Source organism: Protopterus annectens, chromosome 2.part1 (genome assembly GCF_019279795.1).
Source record: "Protopterus annectens isolate FY-2018-M chromosome 2.part1, PAN1.0, whole genome shotgun sequence".
Classification (NCBI taxonomy): Eukaryota; Metazoa; Chordata; order Ceratodontiformes; family Protopteridae; genus Protopterus; species Protopterus annectens.
The window spans coordinates 1194417352-1194443381 of record NC_056729.1 but is presented as its reverse complement, the minus strand read 5'-3'; the positions used below and the strand labels follow the sequence as shown (position 1 = coordinate 1194443381).

The 26030-nt window shown below is 39.0% G+C and overlaps 1 protein-coding gene across 5 annotated transcripts in view; it reads right to left on the bottom strand.

Moving 5' to 3' along the window:
* Positions 1 to 26030, bottom strand: part of FBXO16 (F-box protein 16) — an 872321-nt gene that overhangs the window by 314721 nt on the left and 531570 nt on the right. For 4 of the 5 annotated variants that reach the window (XM_044062723.1, XM_044062722.1, XM_044062721.1 and 1 more), the window contains one exon: positions 16594 to 16800. The exons of the other annotated variant lie outside the window; for it this stretch is intronic. In XM_044062723.1, the coding sequence (XP_043918658.1) occupies positions 16594 to 16800 (207 nt within the window). The remainder of the gene's footprint in view (positions 1 to 16593; positions 16801 to 26030) is intronic. 5 annotated transcript variants of the gene reach the window in all.

Sequence of the window (26030 nt, the reverse complement as noted above, 5' to 3'; positions counted from 1 at the left end):
GTGAAGTAAAAACTTTTAAATACAAGTGAACATTTTTTCAACTCACTTGAAACTGAAATGTGTTCATTTAACCCTGGTGGGTTTGTTGCGTCAATTTTATTGCACAGGGAAATGTTGTGGCAGATTAGGTTAGACACAACAAACCCACCAGGGTTAAATGAACACATTTCAATTTCAAATGAGTTGAAAAAATGTTCATTTACATTTTAAAGTATATGAAGCATCTATTATATTCAGTACTATGGCTGTAACATCTAGTTACTGTTGCTTTATTTCTGTTTGCTATGTTTAATTGGTTGATTGGTTCTATTGAAGGTTTCAAATGGGTGTGTCTTTGTATTGTATTTAAAAGTTTTTACTTCACTATTTGTCTTGGTTCTGAGGATGTCTTAATGTAGATGAAAGCGCTTAACCAAGTGGATTTGTTACTTTCAAGATTTTTAGATTAAAACTGTGTTTTAACCTTCTGACTGGCTTTGTCATCTTTATTATTGGAATTGTTTCACAGCCTGGATACTTGTGGATTTATTTTGGATTCTTCTGGTATAGTTATGGGCCCTTTTGGGGGTGAGAGGGGGATGAAGTCTACACTGAACCTGTCTGCCAGGATGTTGGCTATATCGGTCGGTTCAGTGTATTTTGTAACATTCTGCACTAACTCCAAGCAGATTGGAGAATTACCACTTAGATTCTTGACATAGCTAAAGAATGCCTTGTGGTTATCTTTGGAGTCCATGGCAATTTTTCTTTTGAAGCTAGTCTTGGATGAGTTTATGAGGGAATGTAGTTTCTTGCTGATACTGATCAGGGATGTCTTCCCTTCTTGGGATTTTACTCTTTTCTGTACTAGGTTTCTCCTTCTATTGTAGAGCTTGTTTGTGGCAGGGGTCCACCAGACTGGTTTCCTTTGCTTGGAGGAGTGAGTCTTGGTTTTGTTTGGAATAGCACGATCCATGCATTCTTGTAGGTGCCCGTAGAGTGCATTAGTAAAGGATTTTGCAGCTTGGACAGCGTTATCCTTTAGCATGCGGGCTTTGAAACTTCCCACCTTGGTCTTAAGTAACGTGAAGTTTGCTTTTGAAATGTTTTTCATGGTGGTTTCTTTGACCGGGGGTGGTGGCGGAATGTGGATATCCAGAGTGATTAGTTTATGGTCAGATCTAACTAGCGAGGTATTGACCTCTGGTGTGGAACACCAGTCACCCATGTTGGTGATGACCAGGTCCAATATGTTGTCACCTCTGGTGGGCGTGTTGACCAGTTGATCCAGGGCGTTTGAGTTTATAAATTCTAGGAAATGTTGGGCAAGGGAGTTTGTACTTGTGTAGTTCTCCCAGTTAATGTTTGGGTAATTGAAATCACCCAATATCAGGGTGTTTGGTAGGACCTTTATGTTTCCCAATGTTTCCAGGAATGCGGAGTGGGGTTCTTGGGACATGGTGGGTGATCTGTAGCAAGCTATAATTTGAATAGCAGTTTTGCCCATTGTTAGTTGCACATGGATGATCTCTGAAGCATCGTGCTGTGCCACTAACCTGGAGGTGTGGGTATCCTTGATGAATATGGATACTCCCCCACGTTTTGTATTTTGGTCCGGGTTTTGTGGCCAAAATATATGGTATGAGCTGTAGCCTGGTAGTGCTAGGGTGCTCTCTGAAGCCTTAAACCAGGTTTCTGTTACTGCACATATATCAATTTTCGCCACAGTGAGGAGTGCCTCGAGTGCATGCATTTTGAGGTTTAGACTTCTGGCATATTGTAACATTACCCTCAGTTTTTTGTTACTTGTGCTATTTACGGTGGTGGGTTTGTCTTTTGGGCCTTGCCTAAAAAGGCACTATGGAGGTGGCAAAAGCCTTGGCCTGTATTCAAAAGCCTAAGGGTGACAGGTGCAAGCTGTCTAGCGAAGCAGCGTGGCTTGTTGACCCCCTCTGAATGACACCGGAAGCCTAGCCAATTGCTGAATCTGATAATTTTTTCTCTATATCATGGTATTATTCTTGGTGAGAGCAGGATGCTACTCAGGGTCAGGGTCATACCGGCCTGGGCTATGTGATTAGAGAGCTCCTCCATGTCTCTTTTCATGTAGACCAGGGAGGTACGGCTCAGGTCACTCGCACCAACATGGACAATGACTAAATCATATTTGTACTTGTTCTGGAGTGACCTGAGTGCTTCTGTTATGTGGCAGATTCAGGCACCCGACAGGCAGCTAACAGTAACCTTCTCCTTGTTCAGCCTAGTGAGTGGGACGTCAGTGTGTCTGACTATAGAGTCACCTATTAATAGTGTGTTGGGTATGTTATTTTGCCTTAAGGGCTGTGATTGTGTGGCACACTGGTTTTGTGAAGTATGTGTTTCACGGTTTGTGTTGGGGGTGGAGGTTGCTTGGATGTCTGCTTTGGAGGTCTCTGTTGCTTCTGCAGATTTTTATTTAGAGCCTCCGAGTATGTTTTCGTGTATTTATGTGTGTTTTTTGCCAGTGCTGGTTTCATAGGTCTATGTGAGACTGGTGGTGTGATGCAAGTAATTCCCTTCTCCTCTTGACTGCTTGGTCCAGTCTTGGGTCGAGACAGCTTAGCCTCCAGTTTGGCTGTATAATTGCATCTCTCACATGTATTAGTGTTTGGTGGAAGGAGGAGATGGTTGTCTGTGTACATGAGGCAATTGTAACATTCCCTCAAAATGCCCAGATTCACCAGTTGGACCAGAGAGTACACCTGAAACTGCCCTTTGGACATACCTGGATAGGTACAGTGAACTGTTTTACTGACTGGCTGGTAAGGTCGAATAGAGAGCCTTATCCTTCTCTACAGTGTACATGTAATCAGTTCACCCATTTTCATGTCATCTGCATACAGACTATATAACACCTCCGATGAAAAAGTTAAGGTCTGAAAGATACAACCTATAGTAAGGGCCTAGGGCAGAGCCCTGTGGGACACCCTGCCTGTAAACAAGAATTTCACATCTCCAGTTGCTGTATGATACTTGCCATGTCTTATTTGTAAGCCTGCAGTTATCCAACTTATCAAGAGTACATCGATACCTAGTTGTAATTTATCGATCAGTGTTTTGTGTGTGACTCTGTCAAATGCTGAAGTTAAATCTATATAAATTACATTGCAGCAGAATTTTTCATTCATAACAATTATATTGTTATAGAACATCATGTTACAGATGGTAATAGATCTATCTATTCTCAACATATGCATGCTTATATATGGTTTCAAGTTCCAACCTATTCAATCCTGACAATAACTTATGCAATATTACCTTCTCCATTATTTTTCCACAACATGAAAGTAGACTTAAGGGGCTATATGATTCTGGGTTTGTCCTAATCCCCTTTCCCTTAATGACAGGTTTAATAAGCGCATGTTTCCAATCTTGAAGAATCTCCCCATATTTATATGGCCTAGTAAATATTAGATATAATGGTACTGTAAGTTCCTGCTGAAGTGTTCTCAGGTCATTATTACTAATTTCGTCTCCTCCCTGTGCTTTGCTTGGATCCAGTTTGTGTAGTTCTTTTTCAATATAATGTACTTTGATTCTAATTTCTGTGGTTATCTGGATGTCACTAGAATAACTTATCATCCTCTTTGTGGAGCCAAACTGTTTTGCATAAGATTTTGTAAATACACCTATAATCTGTTGTGTCTGAGAACAAATTTTAGAATCTACACACATTTTATCAATCTGCATCTTTTTACTCCTTCTACATCTTGTGCATCTATAAAAAAAGTTTCCTATTATGCTAAATATCTTCATATACATTTTCTTCAAATTTTTCTTCATCTAGTCTTGCACTATGCTTGATTTGTTTGTCCCCATTGTTTATTTCAGTTTTCAAAGTTGTAGTTCGGCCTCTCTTCAGTTTCTTATATTTTTGTCTCTCACCTTAATCAGGCATCTTGTTCTTATGGAAATATATTCCCCTGACATTGTATGCCTAGATCCTGATGTTAAACATTTTTATTTTTTTTTTGATTCAAACAATTTCTCTTTCAAAACTTTTCACATTCCATCTGCACTTTTTCCACTGAACACATCACTCCAGTTAGTTTTACATAGTGACTGTTTTGCTTGCATATAATCTGTAATTAACCTTCTGTGCATTGGTTTAGATTTCAGATTGACAGAATTATCTAGCAACAAATTAACCTTTATAACCCCATGTTCACTGTACATCAACGGTGGTAAAACCTGACTTGAAGAAACAGTAATTTCTTTAGGAACACAATGTCTAGTATGTTCCATTCCATCGTAGTTTTTTACAATCTGAAGCAATTTTTATTCCTGAACATACATAGTGAATAATTTCCTTACTAATGTTGTTGAATCAATATTATTCAAATCTGTTTCTGGTAAATTTAAGTCCCCAGCTAATATTATTCTTCCCTCCTGTGTTTCATGCTAGAAATGTATGAATTCTTCTAGGTCATCAGCACTTGACATTGGTGGTCTATACACTCCAACAATTGTTATATGTTCCAGGGTCATCTTTCTTGTCACAGTTACACAATCTATACTATTGGTGTTATCACTGAATATGTAATAATCATTGGTCTCATAACTATCTTTAATCCCTTCATAACACCTCCACCTAATTTTTCGTTAGAATGTCTGTTACAGCAAAAACAATTATACCCTGATAGAAATGGTTGCCAATCATTGTTCTTTAACTACATTTCACAAACAATAACATCATCAATCTTGTGGAAATGTATTAAATTTTCCAGTAAAAAAACTTGCCCCTAAATAAATAATACTATATTTATTAATAATAATAATAATAATAATAATAATAATATAAAAAATGTGCTCCTAGCACTAACAACCATCTGAGATGTATCAAATGTTGCTATCTGTGAACTGTTAGATTTCTGACCCGGCAAAAATCCTGCCTAGTGTTTGTCAGATATTGCAAAATATCTGCTGCAAGAATTTTCTTCCATGATCTTGACAAATGCGCATCATCCTGTCTGAACACATATGTCCCCAAAACTAGGCTTGGATGCTTTACACATTTCCATTTTTTAAAATAGGATATTTTTTCCACGTAGGTATTCACCCAAAAAATCTTTTCATTCCCAGTGACCTGACCATCCTTTCTATATGTGATTTTTGAAAAATATGTCCTAACACCAGTACAAGCTACACTATCTAAGATGGCGGTAAGTTCCCTACTAACAGTCAGAGAGTCTTTGCAGATGAGATCATTTGTACCAACATGAATGAAAACAAATCTGTACTTCCTTACAGTAAGGTGTTCCAAGGCTTGTCTCACACATCTTCTATTTTTGCTTCTGGCAAGCATACCACTATTTGATGTTCATTATCTTCTCTGCAAATGTAAGTATCAGTTCATCTAATAATAGAATCTCCAATTATAAGAATATATTTTCTGACCAAATGTGAAAAATCTTCAACTTCTAATACAGTAATATCTGCTCTTTCAATTATTACAAAGGAATGATCTTCATCACCATTAGTCTTATTAATTCCACTGTTTTCATTGCATATTAAATTTGCAAGCATACAATTCTCATCCAGCTGCCTTTGTATATCCACATCTTTAGCCATGTACTCAACATCGGTCTTTCTCTTCCTTTTTCTTACAGTAATGTTCTTCAATGCTTTCACATTCAGTTTTGATTTCTTCCTTTTCACCTGCCCCTTGCCTCTTTTTTTCTACCTTCTCTTTTGGAAAAAGGGTGCCTTTTTCTGTAGACTAAAGGTTTTCTGATAGAAAAATGTATACCATTTCCTGTAATCTGTATATTACATAAGCAGTGTCCTTTTCAGCACATATTCTCTTTACTTTACAGACATTTAGAAATGTATTTTTCTTCCTTGTTATTTGTTGGGAACTTCTTCCTTCCTTTCTTTTTGGTTTCCTTCTAAACAATCTGAATCTTCAGATTGCTTAATACTTGCATGCAGAATTCCATAGTTGTCAGGGGCATCGACTTGTTTCATAGGGGTTGAATGATCTATACAGACAATAGGCACGTCACTTCCTAAATGTGTTCTATTTGTTCTTTGCCTAACATTATTTATCTCATCAGTCCTGTCATTAATATAGGTAACACCAGTTCTCCAAGCCGTGTCAATTGCACAAGTGCAATCATCATCATTAAGTCTGGATTTACTTCTAATAATGGTAAGCAAATCATCCAACTTTTGACATGAAGAACACAGATCACCAGTGTTATCAGCTGTTACCTCTAAATAAACATAGCATTTATTATACTGTACAAGATGTTAGTGTTTTAGCAAATCATTAATGACATATTCATTTAAGGAATCCATATTCAGCTTCAAATGAATAAATGCTAACAAGTACAGTAAAGTTATGAAGGTCAGACAAAAGATGCAATTCCTTTACATCATTATCATTCACAGTTGCACTTATTTTTAATAGTAAAGATCAATAAATCACAAACCAAGATAGGATTTCTTAGATAAGCTCTAGAGTGCCCTCTCTGCAGTCTGTGTGAATTTATAGCTGACTAGGCTCCTTGGGGTGGCTAGAGCTTGCCTATCTAATACATATCCTTTTCTAACAACCAACAGTGAAAATTAAAGGTAAAACAACAAAATATAAATCAAAGTAAATCTTTTTGTCTACAAGCTATCCAAGCTATCCGTTCCTTCTTTCAAACAGTGAAAAACAGCAGTAAAAAATAAAATATAAATTCAAATAAAACTTTTTACCAGTCAACTCCACAGTAACTCACAAACCAAGATAGGAATGTTTAGTTGAGCTCTGATCTCTTTCGCCAGGCTCCATATAAGCAGATTTCAGGGGTAACTCAAAAGTATTTGGCTTCAACACTGTTATTCTCTAGACTTTCTTATCCCTCTTTGCTTTTTCTAAAACTCATATTCCTCTTGTGGATTCATTAGATTTCTTTGAATGCCAGCCTGTCTTTATAGGTTCTTCTCCCCACTCAGGACGTCCATATAGACACTTCGGATCAGGGTTGGAGAGCTACTTCCAAAGACATCAGGGTTTAGGGAATTTAGTCTTTCCAGCAACTGAAGGACCATATCAACTTTAGAGAAATGAGAGCTCTGATTTTTGGCTCTTAATTCTTTCCACTCCCTTTTGGTCCCAGTTCCTCTGAGAATCTTCACAGACGACACCACAGTTACGTGGTACATAAACAAGCAAGGGTGCACAAAATCACACCTTTACAAACTGGCTCTTCAAGCTTGGGATTTTGCGAATTGCTATCTTCTGACCCTTCAGGCAGTTTACATTCCCTCAGAGCACAATCTAGTGGCAGACAGTATAAGCAAGGCAACTGGAGATCATCACAAATGGATGCTTCAGAGAGAGGTATTCCTGGATATTGTCCATTGCTAAGGTACTCCTTAAGTTTATATTTTTGCCTCCCCTGTGAACGGGCAACTTCTCAAGTTATGTTTCATAGTGCCAAATCCTCTTCCTTAGAAAACAGCTGTCATGCTTTTTCCTGGAAGGGGATATTTCTGTATGCCTACCCCCCCCCCCCATCTTCTACCAAGAGACCTGCAAAAGGTCATATGGGACAGGCCCAAAATCTTGGAGGCTCTCTTTTGTCGCAGACAGCATTGGTTCCCCTTTCTATTTCACCTGGCCATGGGTAATCTTCACATTACCCCCTCCCTTCAGTTAATGCTTCAACCCTACATTAACAATCATACTCTTCGATCATTCAACAAATTCTTACTACAAGTCTTAAAGTCCGACAATGAAGCTGGTGACTATCTACACTCTATCTATATCTCCAAAATATGGAATGCCATCCCTCAGGTCATAATGTTCAATCCCAACTTGACATATTTCAGAAAAGACTACCTCTTTTCGAATTGGCTCTGTTCAAGTTCTTCTCCTGGTTAGTGCCTTCTCTCTTGTTTTACTCTTATCTTTATACTTGCTATATCTAACTTCCTCCTTTTCTCATCTTCTTTCTTTTCCCTTTCTATCTCTCTAAACCATTTCTTCTCTCTCGTACTTTTTCCATCTAATGCCTTATACTTCCTGGTTTAATTTTATATTACACTTTTCTCCTCCTCTTTCTTTCTTTCTTTCTTTCAATTTTCTTCTTCTCTCCTATCTTTCCTTCTTCACTGTCTCCTCTCACTCTTTTATGCTATATTCTTATCTGCTGCTTACATATTTTTTTTTTGTAAATTTTTCTTATGTTATGCTTCTAATTTTGTCTGACTAGTTTTCATTCTTTACTGTCTATTTTCTCTCTTACACACTGACTCATTTAATTATCTTACTAGTTGAACTCCTATTTTTCTTTTTAATATATGCTGTCCTTCTTTTTCCTCTCTAATGTTTGCTTACCTTATGTGAAATAATTTATTGTGCTGTTTGTATTATTTTGGGGTTTTTTTCCCCTGGGAAAATGCTGAAAATGGGCTAACATCCAGTCAGACTATCCTGGTTAACAAAAGTAAATAAATAATAAATAAATAAAATAAATGAATAAATACCTCACAGGATGGATCTTCTCATACACAAAACAGGGAATCTCTCATTTACTCACATCTTCATTTGAATTTTTGGGTAGTAGTGTTTTGATTCTTTTTGGACACTGATTTTCTGTGGACATGTTTCCAGTTTTGCAGGAGGCGAGAAATTCACCTCTAGAAAATCCTATGTAGGTAAGTGGAAGATATTTTCTATCGGGTGTCACAAATATGAGCTGTTCTCTCTTTTTGTGAGTATTCCTACTGTTCTTTCTTATATGTGTGTGCTGGTCAATTTTGGCCTGGCATACTCATCTGTTAAAGCTCACTTGTCAACCACTTTTGCTTGTCTGCCCCTGAATCAACCCCTTTCTTCTAGATTTGAAGATAAACAATTTCTGAAAGGCATCCTTCATATCAGGCCCCCCAAGACAGCCTATTCTTTCTTCTAGGGACCTTAATTTTTTTCTTCAAAAGTTGACTCAGCCACCATTTCAGTCCGAAGTTTCTTTGTCCTTTGCAGCACTGTACTTGGAAAACTATTCTGTTGGTGCCTCTTAGTTTGCCCAAGAGGGTTTCTGAACTTCATGGCAGTTCCCCCTTTTTTCACAAACAGAGTTTCTCATCATACTAATCCTTTATTTTGTGCCAGAGATATTTAATGATTTCTCTTTAAATCAGACAATTCATCTTCCCTCTTTTTTTTCCTTCTCCACAGAATGATAGTAAGACAAGTTTTTCATACATTGGATCTCTATAGACAGTTCAGATATTATCTGGCTAAGACTAAGGATATTTCTAAACAAAACATCTCCTCTTGGATTTTAAAGGCCATTTCTTTTTGCTGTTTTTTCATGGTAATCAGATTTCTTTTGTTAATATACCTTCTGTCAGGGTGGTAGCCTCATCTAATGATTTTTTCAAGGGTCTGGGTGCTAAATCCTTTTTAGAAGCTGCTACTTGGTATTCAGTACACATCTTTACTGAACACTGCAAGCTGGGTGTAATTTCTAGAGCCAAAGCTAGTATTGCCAGGGTCATCCTACATGGGTTACTGGAGGGTTTCTCTGTGGATTCCTCCTCCAATTCTCTCCAGTAAGTTTTGTACTCTCCCATTAGGAAGGGATATCGCAACAGTGATAAGGAAGGACATAGTACAGTCGTGTAAAACTGCACCATAACAGTAAAATGCCCTACTTCTCACTTTTGCCATATTCTGTCCCTACCTCTTCAAACAAAGTACGCTTTCAGGAGATCTCATATTTTGTTCCTGCAATCTTGCGCTCCAAGCCACATCTCCTTCTTTCTTAATGTTTAAATTAAAAATAAGACTTCATTTATTTATGATTTCATGCATGTATGTGTGAAGAAATTAGACAATGTCATCTGTGCTAGCGTGTCTGGCTGAATTTCTGTACAAAATTTCAGATTTAGCCTGTATATTATATGTCAGCATGATTAGCTATGATATTGTAAATAAGTTCTTACATGTTGATTTATAATATGTTTGAAAGGGATGCTTTAAAGACTTGAACAGTGTTCCTTTGCATTTCTAACTGCACATATCTGTGAAGAAGATTCAAAATGCAGATTGTTTCAGAATCAGCTGATCTGCAGATGATGTCATCGGAATGTTGACAGTTGTTATGTGTTACTGTCAGAGGCTGAAAAACAGGAAGGAACTTTGGTAAACAGCTGTTTGTTGATTTTCAAAATATGAAATGAAAACTAAAACTGGAACAATTGTGACAGTTAAGCTAGGCTATAAAAGGGTCTGCTGAAGTCAGCTGTTGTCAGTTAGCAGCCAGTTGCAGCTGTCAGTTGTTCACAGTTGTAGTGTGCAGTGGATACCCAAAAGGACTCACCAAAAGCTATAAGTCTGCCTTTGTTCTGTTGTAATAATAATTCAGTTTAGATCAGGGACACTGTTCGTTGTCAGATAGGAAAATTATAACTAATCAGTTAGAGTTTTTCCAAATGTTGGATTTCTACCCATTCATAGGATATCCAGTTTGGCACTGAGGATTTGCAGCCTGCTGAAACAGGACAGTCCACATTTACTTCGGAGGACCTGAGAATCTGCCTGGAGCTAGAGAGACTGTGCCTGGAAGCCAAACTACTGGAGGGTGAGGAGAAGCAGTGTCAATATGAACTAGAGGCCAAACAACTGGAGGCTGAGGAGAAACAGCACCAATATGAACTGGAGGCCAAACTTCTTGAACTGCAATCAGCAGAGAGACTACACCTGGAAGTCCAATGATTGAAGGCTGAGGACAGAATGTGACATTTAGAAGCAGAGGAAAATGAGAGACAGGAACAGCATGAAGTGGAGCTTCTTATCCTTCCAAAGGGTCATGGAGTTAATGGAGAAGGGAATAACCAGACCCCAGTAACTGTTAAGGTCAGTAAACTGATTCCTCAATACAGGGTCAAGATGACTTTGATAGTTTTATTCATATATTTGAGACAGTATGTAGACAGTATGATACTGACCGTGAACTCTGGGTTTGGATCCTGACTCCCTTACTCCATGGTAAAGCTGTTCAGGACATGTCCAAATTGTCTGATGTAGATTGTTTAGTATAGTGGTTAGAGTTGCAGCTTTACATGCCAGTGTTCATGGTTTGAGTCGCAAGACAGGGAACTTATTTCCAAGCTGAGTTGGCCTAGTGGGCTAGTCCGGGATTCAATACTTGACAGGGGAGAAAATTTTCAGCCCCAGAACTTGGACCGAAGCTACAAAGGCAGTGGTGCTTCCATATTCATAAAGGATGCACACACCTCCAGACTGGTAGCCCAACATAACGCATCAGAGACACTTCAGGTGCAGCTAACATTGGGTAAGACAGAGATTCAGGTCGTAGCCTGCTATAGGTCCCCAACCATGTCCCAAGACTCACACTCCACATTCCTAAGCACCCTGGAGAATATTAGGGTCCAACCTAACACTCTCTTACTAGGCGACTTCAACTAACCTTCCATTAACTGGGGAAACTACTCATGTACCAATACACTTGCCCAACATTTCCTGGAGTTCATTAATTCCAATGCCCTGGACCAGCTCATTCTTACCCCCACTAGAGGTAGCAACATCATTGACCTGGTCATTACTAACATAGGCGACCATTGCTCTACACTAATAGTCATCTCCTCCCTGGTTAGATCCGACCACAAATGAATCACCTTGGAAATCCATATCCCTCCCACCCCCAGCAAAGGTAACCACCATGAAAAACTTCTCCAAAGCTAATGTTGGGATCCTAAAAACAGAGGTGGCTAACTTCACGGCACCCATGCAAATGGAGAATAGTTGCGTGACCACAGAATCATACAGCAATGCACTGTATGAACACGTACACAAATGCATGGATCTCGCCATACCCAATAGAACCAAGACACTCTCCTCCAAAATAAGGAAGCCAATCTGGTGGTCCCTCACCATTAACAAACTCTACAACAGGATGAGGAAAGTGATGCTGAATAAGGTGAAGTCCCAAGACTGGAAAAACTCCCTTATCTGCCTCAACAGAAAGTTGAGATCCCTCATCAAATCCTCTAAAATTAGGTATGAAAACAGAATTGCAGCAGATAGTAAAGACAACCACAAGGCTTTCTATAGTCATGTAAATAATCTCCACGGCAATACCCAGATTTGTTCTAAGCTACTGCACAATGGTACCTCCTATACCAAGCCAACAGATATTGCCTGTATACTGGCCAACAGATTCAGTGCCAACTTTACACCCCCCCCCCCAAAGGACCAATCACAATACCAGTAGATTGCCAGGCACCCAGTATTACAGCTGCACAAGTTAAAACAGCACTGTCCAAGGCTAAGAATACAGCTTCTATGGGACCTGACAATACCCCTGGTTGTGTTCTACATGAACTACAGAGTTCACTGGCACCTCACCTGTGTGCCTTGCTCAATCACAGCTTCACCTCAGGCTTTGTCCCTGCCAAATGGCACACTGCTACAGTCATCCCTCTCCACAAAGGAGGAGCAACTACAGACCCTGGGAACTATCAGCCCATTAGACTGACAAGTCTGATATGCAAAGCTATGGAACACATCATCATGGACATGATAAACAAGGATATAGGGAATCTCCAAACTCTGGATCTGACACAGTTTGATTTTGTGAAGGGTAGATCATGCCTGCTCAACTTGGTCGACTTCTTTGAGTCAGTCACCAGAGCTGTGGATGAAGGCAAGGTGGTTAATACAGCCTACCTTGATCTGGCCAAGGGTTTTGATACCATTCCCCACATAGGAATCATAGAAAAACTCACTAAGCTTGGCATCAACCCCTATATCACTAGGTGGGTTGCAAACTGGCTCACAGATAGAATCTACAGTGTGAAAGTAGCTGACTCCAAGTCAGACTGTTGATTAGTTACAAGTGGAGTCCTACAGGGTTCAGTCCTGGGTCCTCTCCTGTTTGGTATCTACTTCTCTGAAGTCCAGACCAACACGAACAGACTTTGGCTGACAAAGTTTGCAGACTATTGCAAGTTGGGAGCTATTATTAACTCTAGCTCACTCAACCCCACGCAAGTGAGACAGGGTGCACGGACCAAACCAACTGTATGCAAAAACACAAAAAAAAGTCCAGCACCAAGGAGATAGATAACGTTTAGGATTTAATGTGACAAAACAGCATACCGGTTTCGGCAAAACTTACAGCCTTCTTCAGTGCATAAGCTAACATGAATCCATTACACATTTAAATAGTACTAAGTTAAACCATAACCAAAGCTGATTGGTACAAGCCAGAATTAACTTAATTCATTGAGGCCAGGCTTAAACAAAGCCCCAAGCCTGACAATCCAACCAGATTCTTTTTTATTTAATATAGAATGCCAACCTGCTTTATTGGATTTGTGTCCTTGGATTTTATCAATAATTGTAAATTGAAATTTAGCAGTGACATGGGTCATTGTGTCTTTATAGAGAGCATTAGATATTCTTTTAGTTCTTATATCACTGAGATGTTCACTAATTCTATATTTTAATGGCCTAGATGTTTGCCCTACATAAAAAGCAGAGCAAAAACAGGTGGCCAGATGGATGACTCAGTCATTGCTACAGTTGTGGAAGCACCTGATTTCAAAAATGTGTGGGGTGGTACTGCTGGTGAATTCCTTTGTTTTACATACATGTGTACAAGAGCTGCAATGACCACAAGGGTTACTGCCCACTAACTTATCCCCAAATAGGGTAACTCTTGTGTGGTAGTAGGGGTAAGATGTTTATAGTGGGTTAAATGAGACTTGATGGTACAACCTCTTCTATAAGAGAAAAGACATTGTGGGGAAAGCATTCCAGCTAATTTGTCATTGGCCAACAAAATGTCCCAATGATTTTGAATAATGTTTTTAAAGCCATCTGTACTGCATCCAAATGTTGTAACTAAATTAATGGGTTGGGGAGGTTTGTCCATCCCTTTCCTTGGATCCCTTACCATAAGTTAACAAATTCTTCCTGTTTTGTTTAGTAGCAAAGGAGCATGCCCTATTAATATTGTCTGCATGGTAACCCCTACTTAAAAATCTGTGAGATAAATAATTTTTGCTGATATTAAAGGCTGCATCTGATGAACATACATGCTTAATGCGTAAGAATTGGGATTTGGGGATGTTCCAGATGATGTAGTGGGGAATAGGATGAATTTGAAGAGAATATTATGCAGTAGTAAGGACTTGAATACTAATTTTGTGAGGAGAGGAGTTACCCGGCCATGTGGCAAGTGCAATTTTTGTGATCTAATTAATACTTCTGAGACCTTTGACCACTCTGATTTAGGGAGGAATTTCATTTTTAATGTTGATGCTAACTGCAGGACTACAAATGCAGTTTATTTAGCTGAATGAGTATTATGTAAATCTTTCTACGTGGGAAAGACCAACAGGTCACTACGAGAGAGAATAAGGGAACATGTTTATAGCATTCGTAGACGTGCAGAACACGATGCTTTATCTAAACAGGTTATAGAATGTGGTGAAATGCATAATTTTATTTTTAGGTTTATTGATATCATAACACCCATGATTAGAGCAGGGGACATCCGCAATCATACTGAATTTAAGGAGACCAACTGGATGATTATTCTGAGAGCCGGCATGGGCAGTGGCCTTAATGAATGGGCATCTTTGAAGCCCTTGTTGAAGAAATGTAGGATCCCTAAATAAATTATATAGTGTTTTTTTCATTATATGATTTATTTTTATTATTATTTCTTTATATGTAGACACATAGTTTTTGTATTAGCATTTTTTGTAGGTATATATTTATTATAGATGATTTTTATGTATAGTTTTTAGTATGTGCTTACATCTTTGAATATACTATGTTTTTAAGGAACTTCCATGTGTTAGTTACTGCTGCTACATGATTGGAGGTTTTGAATTTAATTCCAGTATATACATATATTTTAGTATATGTAGTTTTAAAGGTCTAAAGAAGCTCTTATGCGAAAGCGCTTACCTCATACTTGAATGTGAATAAAACGTTTTTATGAAAGAGGACGTTATTAGTATTTTTGTTGCCTTGGTCGCTCCTTTGCTGTCTATATATTTGACTTTGGTTATTTCATTCGTGAGCAACAGAGCGTTTGCCCAGTGGATTATTCTATATATTTTTCTGGTTTAATTCATTCATTGTTCATGCTTAACAGGGTAAGTCATATGATCTGAATAGTGCATTTAAGGCTTGGATTTTAAAGTTGTTTTAATCTGATGAAGTCTGTGTAATATATCAGATGAAAGCACTTATCATTGTATTGTCTTTTAATAAATTACTGGTGGGATTCCAATGTTGTGAGCCAGTATTTTTTGGATTGGTTGCATTAAGCCAGATATCTTTCTCTTCAATAGAAACGTGGCTCAAAAACTCAGATCTTTGCCTGAAATTACTACTGTTAACCCCCAACTATCTTTCCTCCTGATCGTCATCCAACAAGACCAATATGGAACTGATATCTCACACTTAACTATAAGATATGATTATACATGACCACCTGAAATGTGATCTCCACATTCAACAAGCCATAAAGAAGACACATGAAAAGCTAGATTGTCTCTATAAAACACTACCTTACTGACTCTGGTAGACAAAACATAGCCACTTCTTTTCTACTTCCCACTTTTAGCCAATCTCACCCCCTCTCTATCAGCCACAATTGAACAAGGCTACAATAAGGTAGCCAAATTTGCAACCAACTAATAGCATAGAGGCAATCACTTTCTCTCTCTAAAACAACTAAACTGCCTTGAACTAAATAATTCTCTGTTGTACTTACAAATAATTAAAGCCTTCAAACTACTGCACAGCTATGAACAATTTTCATCTCTTCAGTCCATCATTCACCCTAACACTACTAAGAGACCTTTATACTCCACTAAACAACAATACAGGACGCTTCCTGTATTTACACTGCATTGCTAGTAGCTGGAATGCCATCCCACTCCATCTAAGAGCAATCTGCAACTTGAATACAGCTATATGAATTTGTGCCATAACATTTGCTCTGCTGCACAAAACAATGTATTATTGTCACAACTATATCCTCTTCTATCATCTAATCTCCTTTATCTTCCTTGTTGTCTCCTCCTGTCTTTCTTTTCTTTGGGCTGCTCTAACTCTATCTTACCTTTCTATGTCTCAGATTTTTCTTTATAGTAACAAAAATTCTTACGTAAAACGTGACAATTAATGTATATTGATGACATTGTGCTGCCTGTAACTCCCTGTATAAAATAAATGTATTCATATACAACCAATGTAACTCTTATTTTTCAACAAAAATGTTTGTAAATTATGCAAATGTTCTCAAGGATGCATAAATAATGGAACTGTTGCTCATGAACGAAAGTGACTGTAAATGATAAAACAATACAAATGTCCATAATGTCTATATAATGAAGCTTTTCTCCCTGGGCCTCCTATGAAAAAAGGCACTGCTCAGTTGGACTTTCCCGGTAAAAAATACCAATAAATAAATTAGCCTTTAGCTATGAAAAAGGAACAGATCTGTGATATTCTTATGTCACAGCACTTACATACTTATACAATGTGCACAATAACACATATCTAGTGTCCTACTTTAATTATTTTACCTGAGCACAACGACAGAGGCTCCGTGGATCCAAGAATGAAAAAACGTAGAGAGACAGGACTCTGGGAAGTACAGTGGTGAAGTCCATGGCTTCTGCGGGGACCTTGGTGTGCAGCTGCCTACTGCAAAATCTTAACTGTGCTAAGGAACATCTCTCAAACAAGTCAATAAGAATCCTTCTTCTTTGAGCATCTGTCCACTTATCAAACTAAAAAGAGAGAATGCATGAATGGGCAATATTTATTCATTTATTTATTTTATTCATTTATTTTACATTTGTTTGCTGTGTAGGTGGACTGGTCCTAGGACCATTTTCAGTCACAACCAGAGTCAATGACAAAGACATTAGTATACAGTCATTAGCAATTTGCACTGGAAGAAATCAAGACAGCTATCAACTGTATCAATTACATTTTTCCCTTCATACATCAATATATATATATATTAAATCACTATCTCCGCCATAGAGCTCCCTTGTCTTCACTTCCTTAAGAATTATATTGCATTTTATCATATGCACTCCTAAAAAATCTACCCCTATTCTAGTTTTATAACCCACCTCATTGTGTTTAAATAGCCATTCCTTTCAAAGAAAAAATAGGGTTCACTGCACTTTTCACCCATTCACAAAGCATCAAAATTTCAGTCACTGCATCCTTCTTGCCTTTAATTTCCAGGCCATACATGCCAAGTTGATTTAGTTTCTCCACATACTGATTTTGATAAGAATTCTATACTATTTTAATGATCTTCATTTAGCCTGTCTCTGCCTTGACAAGAGTCACATCACAGCTTTACTGGGGAGGGGGAAGAGGAACAGCAGTAATATGTTAGACTATGCTGAACCACATGATCACGGTATTACCATAGGTTCACAGATTAGTACTAAGCTAACTGCCCTTGCGAGCCATTTTAAGCCCAGACAATTATCCCTTGTGAGACTCAAACCCTGCACCTTGTGTTTGTAAGGCAAACACCTTAACCATTAAGCTACCCTCCCAACCCCAAAAGTGTAACCCACTCCCATACCAGGAGTTGAACCCTGGCTGCATGGGTGAAAACCAGGAATCCTAACCACTAGACCATATGGGACAGCCCAAATGAGGTAGTATCATAGCTAAGTCATCTGGAACCCTGGGTAGTTCCCCAAATGGTGCCAACTCAAACCAATTACCCCCCAAAAAAGTATCTTCTATACTTCTGCTATAACTTTAGCAAGCTCCTTGTTAATAAATGAAGCAACCACCTTGTTACAATCACTAACATACAGTGAGCTTCAACTCAAAAGCAATGCAATAACAGCATTCATTTATGAAGCACTGATATTCTCACAGCTACATAAATAAATGCTGGTAATGCACTTCCACTCCATCAGCATCTACAGATTATGTTCACCTAACAGCTTGTGCCCAGTGCAGCTACCACCTTCAACCCCACACTAGTTTCAGATCTGAAGTGAGGGGTATTAAAGGAGAGAAGCTGGAGTGGAAGACTCTGACCTGTGGATTCTTGTACTCCTCAGAGAAGCCTGAAAAGGAAGGAGTGCTGCATCTCTTATATTTCTTAAGTGTTCCACATTCTTGACTTATGCCCTTACCAAACACAGAAAAAAAAGTAATGTATATTCCTTCATCCACGAGCCCTGGTGTGGAAAAACAAAAGCCCCTAACCTGGGGCTGCCAGACCTGTTCAGCCTTTGAGAAAAGCACTAGCCCAAAAGGCCTTTTCCTTCAGCACTTGACCAAGTGACTTAATCCATTTAGTGGGCTCAGGCTAATTACACTGAAATTCCAGCAGATCAACCAGGAAGATTGGTAAGATCAGCACTTCAGAATTCCCTCTAGATGGATGCCAAGGGAATACACCCTTCTGGTCCCTTGCTTTCCACAAATATGGAGAACTGGCATGGGCTCAAATCCTCACAATAATGATGTGGTCAGCACCTGTGGAATCAGAAAGGTTATTTTAGCAACAGACATAACTTTAGAGAACTTCAAAGAGCTATGCCTTACCCAATTCTTCAAGCATCAGTCCCTATGGCAATGCTCTAACAGATGTACGGGACTATGCAATTGACATTTCTGCCTGTCCTCATGTGAGGAGCTCTCAAGTACTGTCATGTCTCAGGTAATAAGGTAAGCCAAAAAGAAGCTTTTCTTTCTGGAATTAAGTAGCAGGGATGAATATCTTGCACTTATAGTGGTGTATGGTCGTTCTTTTTCTCCTTCTCTTAGACTAGAAAACAGGAAGGTTTGGTTGAAAGGATGGGATGGGATTCCTTGAAAGGGGAGGTGGATGGAGTCCCATTAGTAACTGTACCCTTTCTGGATTATGCCTAGAAGCCAAGATTCTAAAGTAATTTGATGTCAAATTGAGAAAGATTTACAGGACTGCCAGGGTGGGGAGTGGGATGAGGTTGGTGGTGGGGGCACGATCAGTCCCCTTCCTTGGACTGTCCTTGGGTTTGAAAAGCTCTTTCCTTATTTTTGTAATTGCCCCACCACTACTTTTAAGTTTCTTCACCTGTCTTTTGTTGACACTGTTTAAAAGACTTCCTATAAAAAAGAGGCCTGGGTAAAAGGGAAATTCCGGTTGTGTTTTGGGATAGGATAGTTGAAACATGTCTTTAACTCCTTGTATTAATTTTCCCTCTCATCAAATTGCTTAAGAAGCACAATACAGGAAAACCCAAACAACAGTTCTTTGTCCAGACGGATGTTTAAGATTTCTGCTTTAATATCCTCTGATAGACCTTGTGTGCACAGCCATGCAAATCTCCGCTTAACAGTCTCAGCACGTGTATATCTGGAAACAACATCAACAATATCATAGAACATCTAAAGAGAGTGGTTGGCTACCTTGCCAAAAAAGAAGGGAGAACAAAGATGCCTTAGTGTCAGAAGAAAGAAAGTCATTAAGTAACTTCCTCACATTACTAAAATAACCCAAAAGGAACTTTGAGATATGGCTTGACAGTTCTCTGTTTAGAATGCTAAAGTAAAAGAAGTATATACCTTTCTCCCAAATCTATCAAAGGCTCTATCATCCTCATCTGAAGGAATGGCGTTAGAAGTCAATAGATGTTGTGAAGTAAATGACTTGCAAAAGGGAATTCACAGAAGGATCTGCTCTAGGATTTCAAAAAAAATAAAATTTATTAGACTGAGGGACTTTGTATAATTTGTTCAATTTTCTTTGGAGCTGGTGGCTGTCTTTCTGGAAAGCTACTAGTTGCATTAATGGCATCCTCTAAGGCTATTAAAAACTGGAGGAATAACCACTGGTTGCAGTGAATCTACTTGAAATAAGTAATAATATCTCTGCAGATTCTCTGAAATGTATTTTTGTTCCACTGAAACAAGTACTTCATTCTGCCAGCTGTGTCAGAAAAAGGTAATTCTTCCACTGGTGAGCCAAGAAATATTTTCTTTTGACCCAGATTCCCAATTTTCTGGGAAAGAAACCTGGAAGACATACTCTTGCCTCCTGAAACCCCAAATCAGAGTCAGAATCTAAAGGGGAAGGGGGACTTTCTTTTTGAATGTGGACAAGGCATAATCTAAAGAGAATGGAATGCTTTAAATAAGCCTTTTGCATAGGCAATCCACTCTTCTCTTGAAGCCTCTGAAGGAGGAGTCAAATAAAAATATGTATGTTTTCGCTTATGAGTCCTTTTCCTAGGAGTCTCGAGGGGAAAAGGAGCATTCTGATATCTGGATCTTTTCCACTGGTAATTTGATGAAACTAGCCAACCACCAAACCTGTGAAGACACAGCTAAGAGAGCATCTGCTAGTAGCTTCAGTGGCAAGAAAGTTCAGATTTTAGGTACCTGCATGTCTACGTTTACACTGGGATGGTCTCATGCCTCATCACAAGTGCAGGAACACGAGCATACATCTGATCCTTGTCGGGATACATCCCATATAATTTATGCTACTGGAACAGTGATCTAATGATGAACATCAATAACTTCCTTTTATCTAGAGGAAATACTTGTGAAAATTAGTTATGATAAACAGGAAGATTTCCTGTCTGTGAAATGTAACATGGTGGTCAAAGAAGACGGAAATGCCTACCTATGTGCCCAGTTCTCTCTTTGATTGGTAATGGAATGTTGTCCATACCTAAAGTTGTAGGTAACTGTTGTTATGACAACTTAAAGCACTATATATATATATATATATATATATATATATATATATATATATATATATATATATATATACAGGGGACTAAATGGCCTTGTAGTTTAGATGTTAGAGCACTGGTCTAGTATACTAGGGGCCATGAGTTCAAATCTCATCAAGGTCTCTGCTTTTCCTTTAAAGGGTTGAGAAGTTGGCAAAATGGTTACACGGTTTACCTTGTAGACACAAGGTTTGAGTCTCACTGTTGGGATAACATGGCTTGGCTTAAAAAAGGCCCCCGGTCTGCTAGCCTAGTAATCACTTATGAATATAATCACATAATCACTTATGAATCTATGACTATGGCAGAAAGGGGCTGCACAGTGGCTTAGAGCTGATACCTCATAGCAGCTGTTTTCCTAGTATTCCTGGTTGGTTTTTAGCTGGGTTTCCTTCCACGTGTAACCTGCACGTCTTTCTTCTGTGTAGGGTTTTGATGGATGCTCGGGTTTTCTCCCATATTATAGAGATGTGATATAGGTGAACTGATACTCCTCTAAATTGTCTGCATGTATGTGTGCCTGTGTGGGTGAGGGAGCGAGTCCTATGATTGTTTTGTGCTGAATTCAGGATGTAGTTCTATGCCTTGTACCGAATGAGTGACATAATAATCTCCGACTTCCCAGTAACCTTGAACTGATAAGATAACATTTGTTTTCGGTATGTCTGAATGTTAAATAATCACACAATTTTTTAAGCTTTGCCTGCTTTTTAAAAATTACCATTTATATTATCAAGTAACTGGGCACTAAAGCTGACAAACTACTAAAGTTCATAACAGCTATGCAGAACACAAGCCATTGATGCTTAAAGCACTAATCCTCTACTGCCTATTGGCAATGTGTAACAGTTCATTCAGAAAAAGCCACACAGCAAGCTAACATTCCCAGTCAGCATTTTTTTTCAGAAGACTCTAGATAACCCTGCTTCTGACACCATGGTACACGCACAGCAAGCTAAAACTAAAAGGAAACAGCAAAAGAAGACTTATTGTCTTTAAACTGTTACTTACATGGAATAAAACTGATTTTATATGCCTAGTACAGTATTGCAGCTGCACAGCTGATTTCTCCTATAACTGCTTGTAAGGTTAGATTTTTTTTCAGTCAGCTAAAGAAAAAAAAAAGAAGAAATATATGGGACTAGTTTCTCTAGGGTGACTTGCATAGCTTCTAAATTGTCAGGGTTCAGGTAGGAAATATATTTTCTGCTTAGACTTTAAGTACACAAACAGTGTTTTTTTTTTTAAGAAAGTATATTGTGATTTGTTCAACTACCTTTTATTTGTGTTTTTATAACTATTTGGTTCTCATGATTAATTTTGATGATTAATAATAATCAAATCATAAGTATATGTAGTAAAATATTATTATTTGTACAATGTCTGAAGTATGAGGTTCTTCTGAACTGCTAACCAGGGGTACATATCTAAGCCTCACTGATAATGCTGCCAATGCCATCATATTTATTTATTGACTAATTCCTCTACTCATGCATGTTCAGTACTTGCTTTATCCACTTCATGTTCAGAGAGAGAACTGGAGCCAATCACAGTAAGCAACAAATGTAAGGCAGAAACTAGTCCTAGACAGGATGCTAGTCCACTGTAAAATGCACACACAGACACATACACATTGCACAAATATACAGGAGGAATTTAAACATCACCATATACCGATATATTTCTTTGCAGTGTGGCAAGAAGTCAGTGCCCCATGTAAAAGTGGAGGTAGACACAGACAGGACATGCAAACTACAGAAAAGACATCCTGATCAGGAACCAAATAGGACAACTTAGTGCTGTGAGGCCTCAGTGCTAACCACTGCATTAAGTAATTCAGAATCTATTTGAAAGGGATGCCCAAGGTGGTCTTCTTACAACTAGAGCAAATTTAGCCAGAACAATTTTGATAGCACATATGTCCTGTAAATGATACTCGCTACCAAATGGGTGAATACTGTTTGGGGTAACTTGCATGGAGACAGCAGGAACAGTTTTAATGCAATTCAAAAAAGGGTATATCAAGAAAGAAAAACCTGCGTGAGATGACTAAAAGGCTACAATGGCTCCTTTACTTCACTTTTGTATGGTCATTTAAGTCAGAGATCTAATGTAGCCATAAAAGATGAGTAAAAAGGTTATAAATTAACCACTGTGTCTGTAATAAATTTAATTAAAAAAACTATGTTCTAACTTATGGCACTATTTACTGTGTAAAGCCATTAGGAGGGTAAGGAATTTTAAATTATCAAAGTTGTAACAAATTATTGTTTATAATCAGCTACTCAACTGATTATTGTATGTCTGCTCAGACAGCTGGTAACATACCCTGGTTTAGCAGATGACGAAGATCTACTGCCTCTGGCCAGATTACGATTCACAATGGAGTGGTACTACCCCTGGTGATCACAGCAGTGGACTGAGCCTCACTTTTTCCATACAAGCTTACAGAAAGTACAGTTGTGTAAAATCTTACCACAGCAGTAGATGTCCTTCTCTTCACTGTTGCAGTATTCTTCACAGTAGGGATTTCCTACCAAGGATACTGCAGCAGTGAATGTAGGGACATAGTACAGCTGTAGGAAATCTTACCATAACTGTAGATGTCCGTGCCTTCACTGCTGTAGTATTCGCTCCTTCCCTTCATCCCCACAGTTCTTTACCTTGCTGGATATACACATAACCTCTTGGGTTCCTTGAACTGGTGTTCCTCCTGGGACAATCAGTTTTGTTTTTGGTAAGCCTGAATGTTACTTTTATGCCCTACATTACACAGGGTGCATATGCTGATGTTCATCATACCATTTAAATTCAGAAGTCTTTGTAAAACTGTCCAGCCATCGGGCTTCCATGGCAGGGAATCCCATACAGTTAAGAATACTGCAGCAGTAAATGTAAGGACATCAGGCTTTCTTGGGGGCCTAAGACGCAGAATGCCTTTAAGAAACTGTGTGACCTCAAAGTGAGAAGCCAAAGGAGGATTCAAGGGCAGACAGGCAGAAATAGCTGACTAATGGGCCTTTACAGAAGAAAAGGCCAAGCCAGACTGGAGCAACTTACATAAATAGGAGAGAACCAGAGGGAATGCCACTGAAAAAGGATTCTGGTTATAAGCATGGCACCAGACAAAAAATCTCTTCCATTTGGATGTATAGGACTTTCTGGTTGCAGGTTTTTTTGCCCCATGTAAAACCTTATGCATGTCCTCAGAAAAGAAGTGCTTAAAAGGATTCAAAACCCTATCACTCACAGTGACAGCTGAAGATTGGACAAGTAAGGATTGATGAGTGACCCCTTGCCCTGGGTGAGAAGGTCCAACTGGTGAGGTAACTTGTGATGATTGCCCCTGGCCAGATGCATTAATAGGGAGGGCCAGTGTTGTCTTGGCCAAAAGGGAATCACTACCAAGATTTTTGAGGAGTCCAGCTAAATCCACTGCAGGACTGAAGTAGAGAAAGGAGAGGGAATGCATAAAAAATTCCCTTCCAAGGAAAAGAAAGGGCATCCATTTTCCACATCAGATGACATGGCACTCTGGAAGGAAAAGAGGGAGTTTCCTGTTCAGAGGGGAGGCAAAAAGACCAACCTCAGGAATAACCTACCAATCAGTTAGATCCAGAAACATGTCTCTGTGAAGCATCCATTCATGAGCCTGTTTTCTGGACCAGCTCAAGGTGTCTGCCACTATTTTTTTCTCTGAGGGAATATACACTGCCTGAAGTATTAACTGATAACCAAGAGCCAGACCCTGGCCTGCAGAGAAGGTAAGTGTCCCCCTACACTTGTTGATATACCAAATCACAGCATTGGAATAAAAGAGGCCATGAATCCCAGGGCTCGAAGAAACTCTCTGGCCAGAATAGGAGGCAGAAGAAGAGGAGTCTGAAAGAAAGCTGTCAAGAAGAGAACTTCTGGAGGTGGAAAAGAGGCCAAAATCGGTACTGTCTCAGTCCTGCAACCCAGATACACATGGTCCTGAGAGGGAGTCAGGACAGTCTTTTGAAAGTTGAAAGTTGATAGTTAACCCCAGACCTTGGAGGAGAGCTACAGTGAACTTCAGATCCCATAACAGGCCTTACAGCCTGCAAAAGGCAATCACAGGAACTTCCTGAAAATAAGGTGAATAGGAATATGAAGGTAAGCATCCTTCAAATCGAGGGACACTTGAAAGGCCTGGAGTAGAATGAGAGGAAACTGGGTTCAAAGAGAAAGCATTTGGAAGATAGAAAGATTGAGAAAGGTGTTGAGGAAGGAGAGATCCATAACATGTCTCTAAGTGCCCTCCTTTCAAGGGACCAGAAATATCCTGGAGTAAAATCCCTTTAAGGAGAAACAGATTGAATAGTTCCCTGGTCCAACAGGGACCTAAGAACCTCCAAAACATGAAGTTGTTCCACAGAAGGTTGGGAATCCTTGAAAAAGGAAGTAGAGACTTCCACACCATGAAGTAGCCCTTATGGGTGACAGAACCCAAGAATCCAAGGTGATGATATGCCAGTATGGAAGACAGATGGAGATCCAGATGGACAAGAGAACCTGGCCGAGGGGTGGAGGGGCAAGATGTCAAAGAGAAGCAGGCTTGTCTGATAAAGGAGGCTTCTGAGCCATAGAAGCTTGAGAAGACTTAGCAGAGGGAGCTCACCTACCACACCTCCTGCCTTTGGTGGCACGAGACTGCCTGTAAACAAAACCTAGTAGGATAGTTCCTCTGGAATGTACGGATAGGGGATACAAAGATATGCTTAAGATCCTGTAAGGCTTTACCTTTTTCTTGAAGAGACTTAAACATCTCAGCATCCAATCCAAAGGTGCATCCAATAACTTGGCCTTACTGTCTTCAGGTAAGGACTGCAAATAAAGCCAATAATAATGGTGCCTGACAGACCCAAAGGTAGCAGCACTGGAAGATGTATCAGCAGCATCACAGTTACACTTGATAGAGTGAGAAGCCACCAAAGAGGAAGAATGTAAAATAGACAGAGCAGAAGATTTTGCCTTAAAATCAGGGAGATCATAAATGACCTGGTAAGCCTGAGCAATCAAGGCTAGAGCATATCTAGTCACATAGATCTGGTAGTTGATGGTCTGAAAGGCCAAAGTAGAAGCAGTATAAACCTTCTTACCAATTCCTTCCATTGCCCTATTATCTACAGGCAAAAGCTTAGAAGAGGGCAAAAGTTTTGAAGGCTTATCAGAGGAGACTGACCCCACAGCGGTGTCAACAGAATGACATTTAAATAAGAATTGAC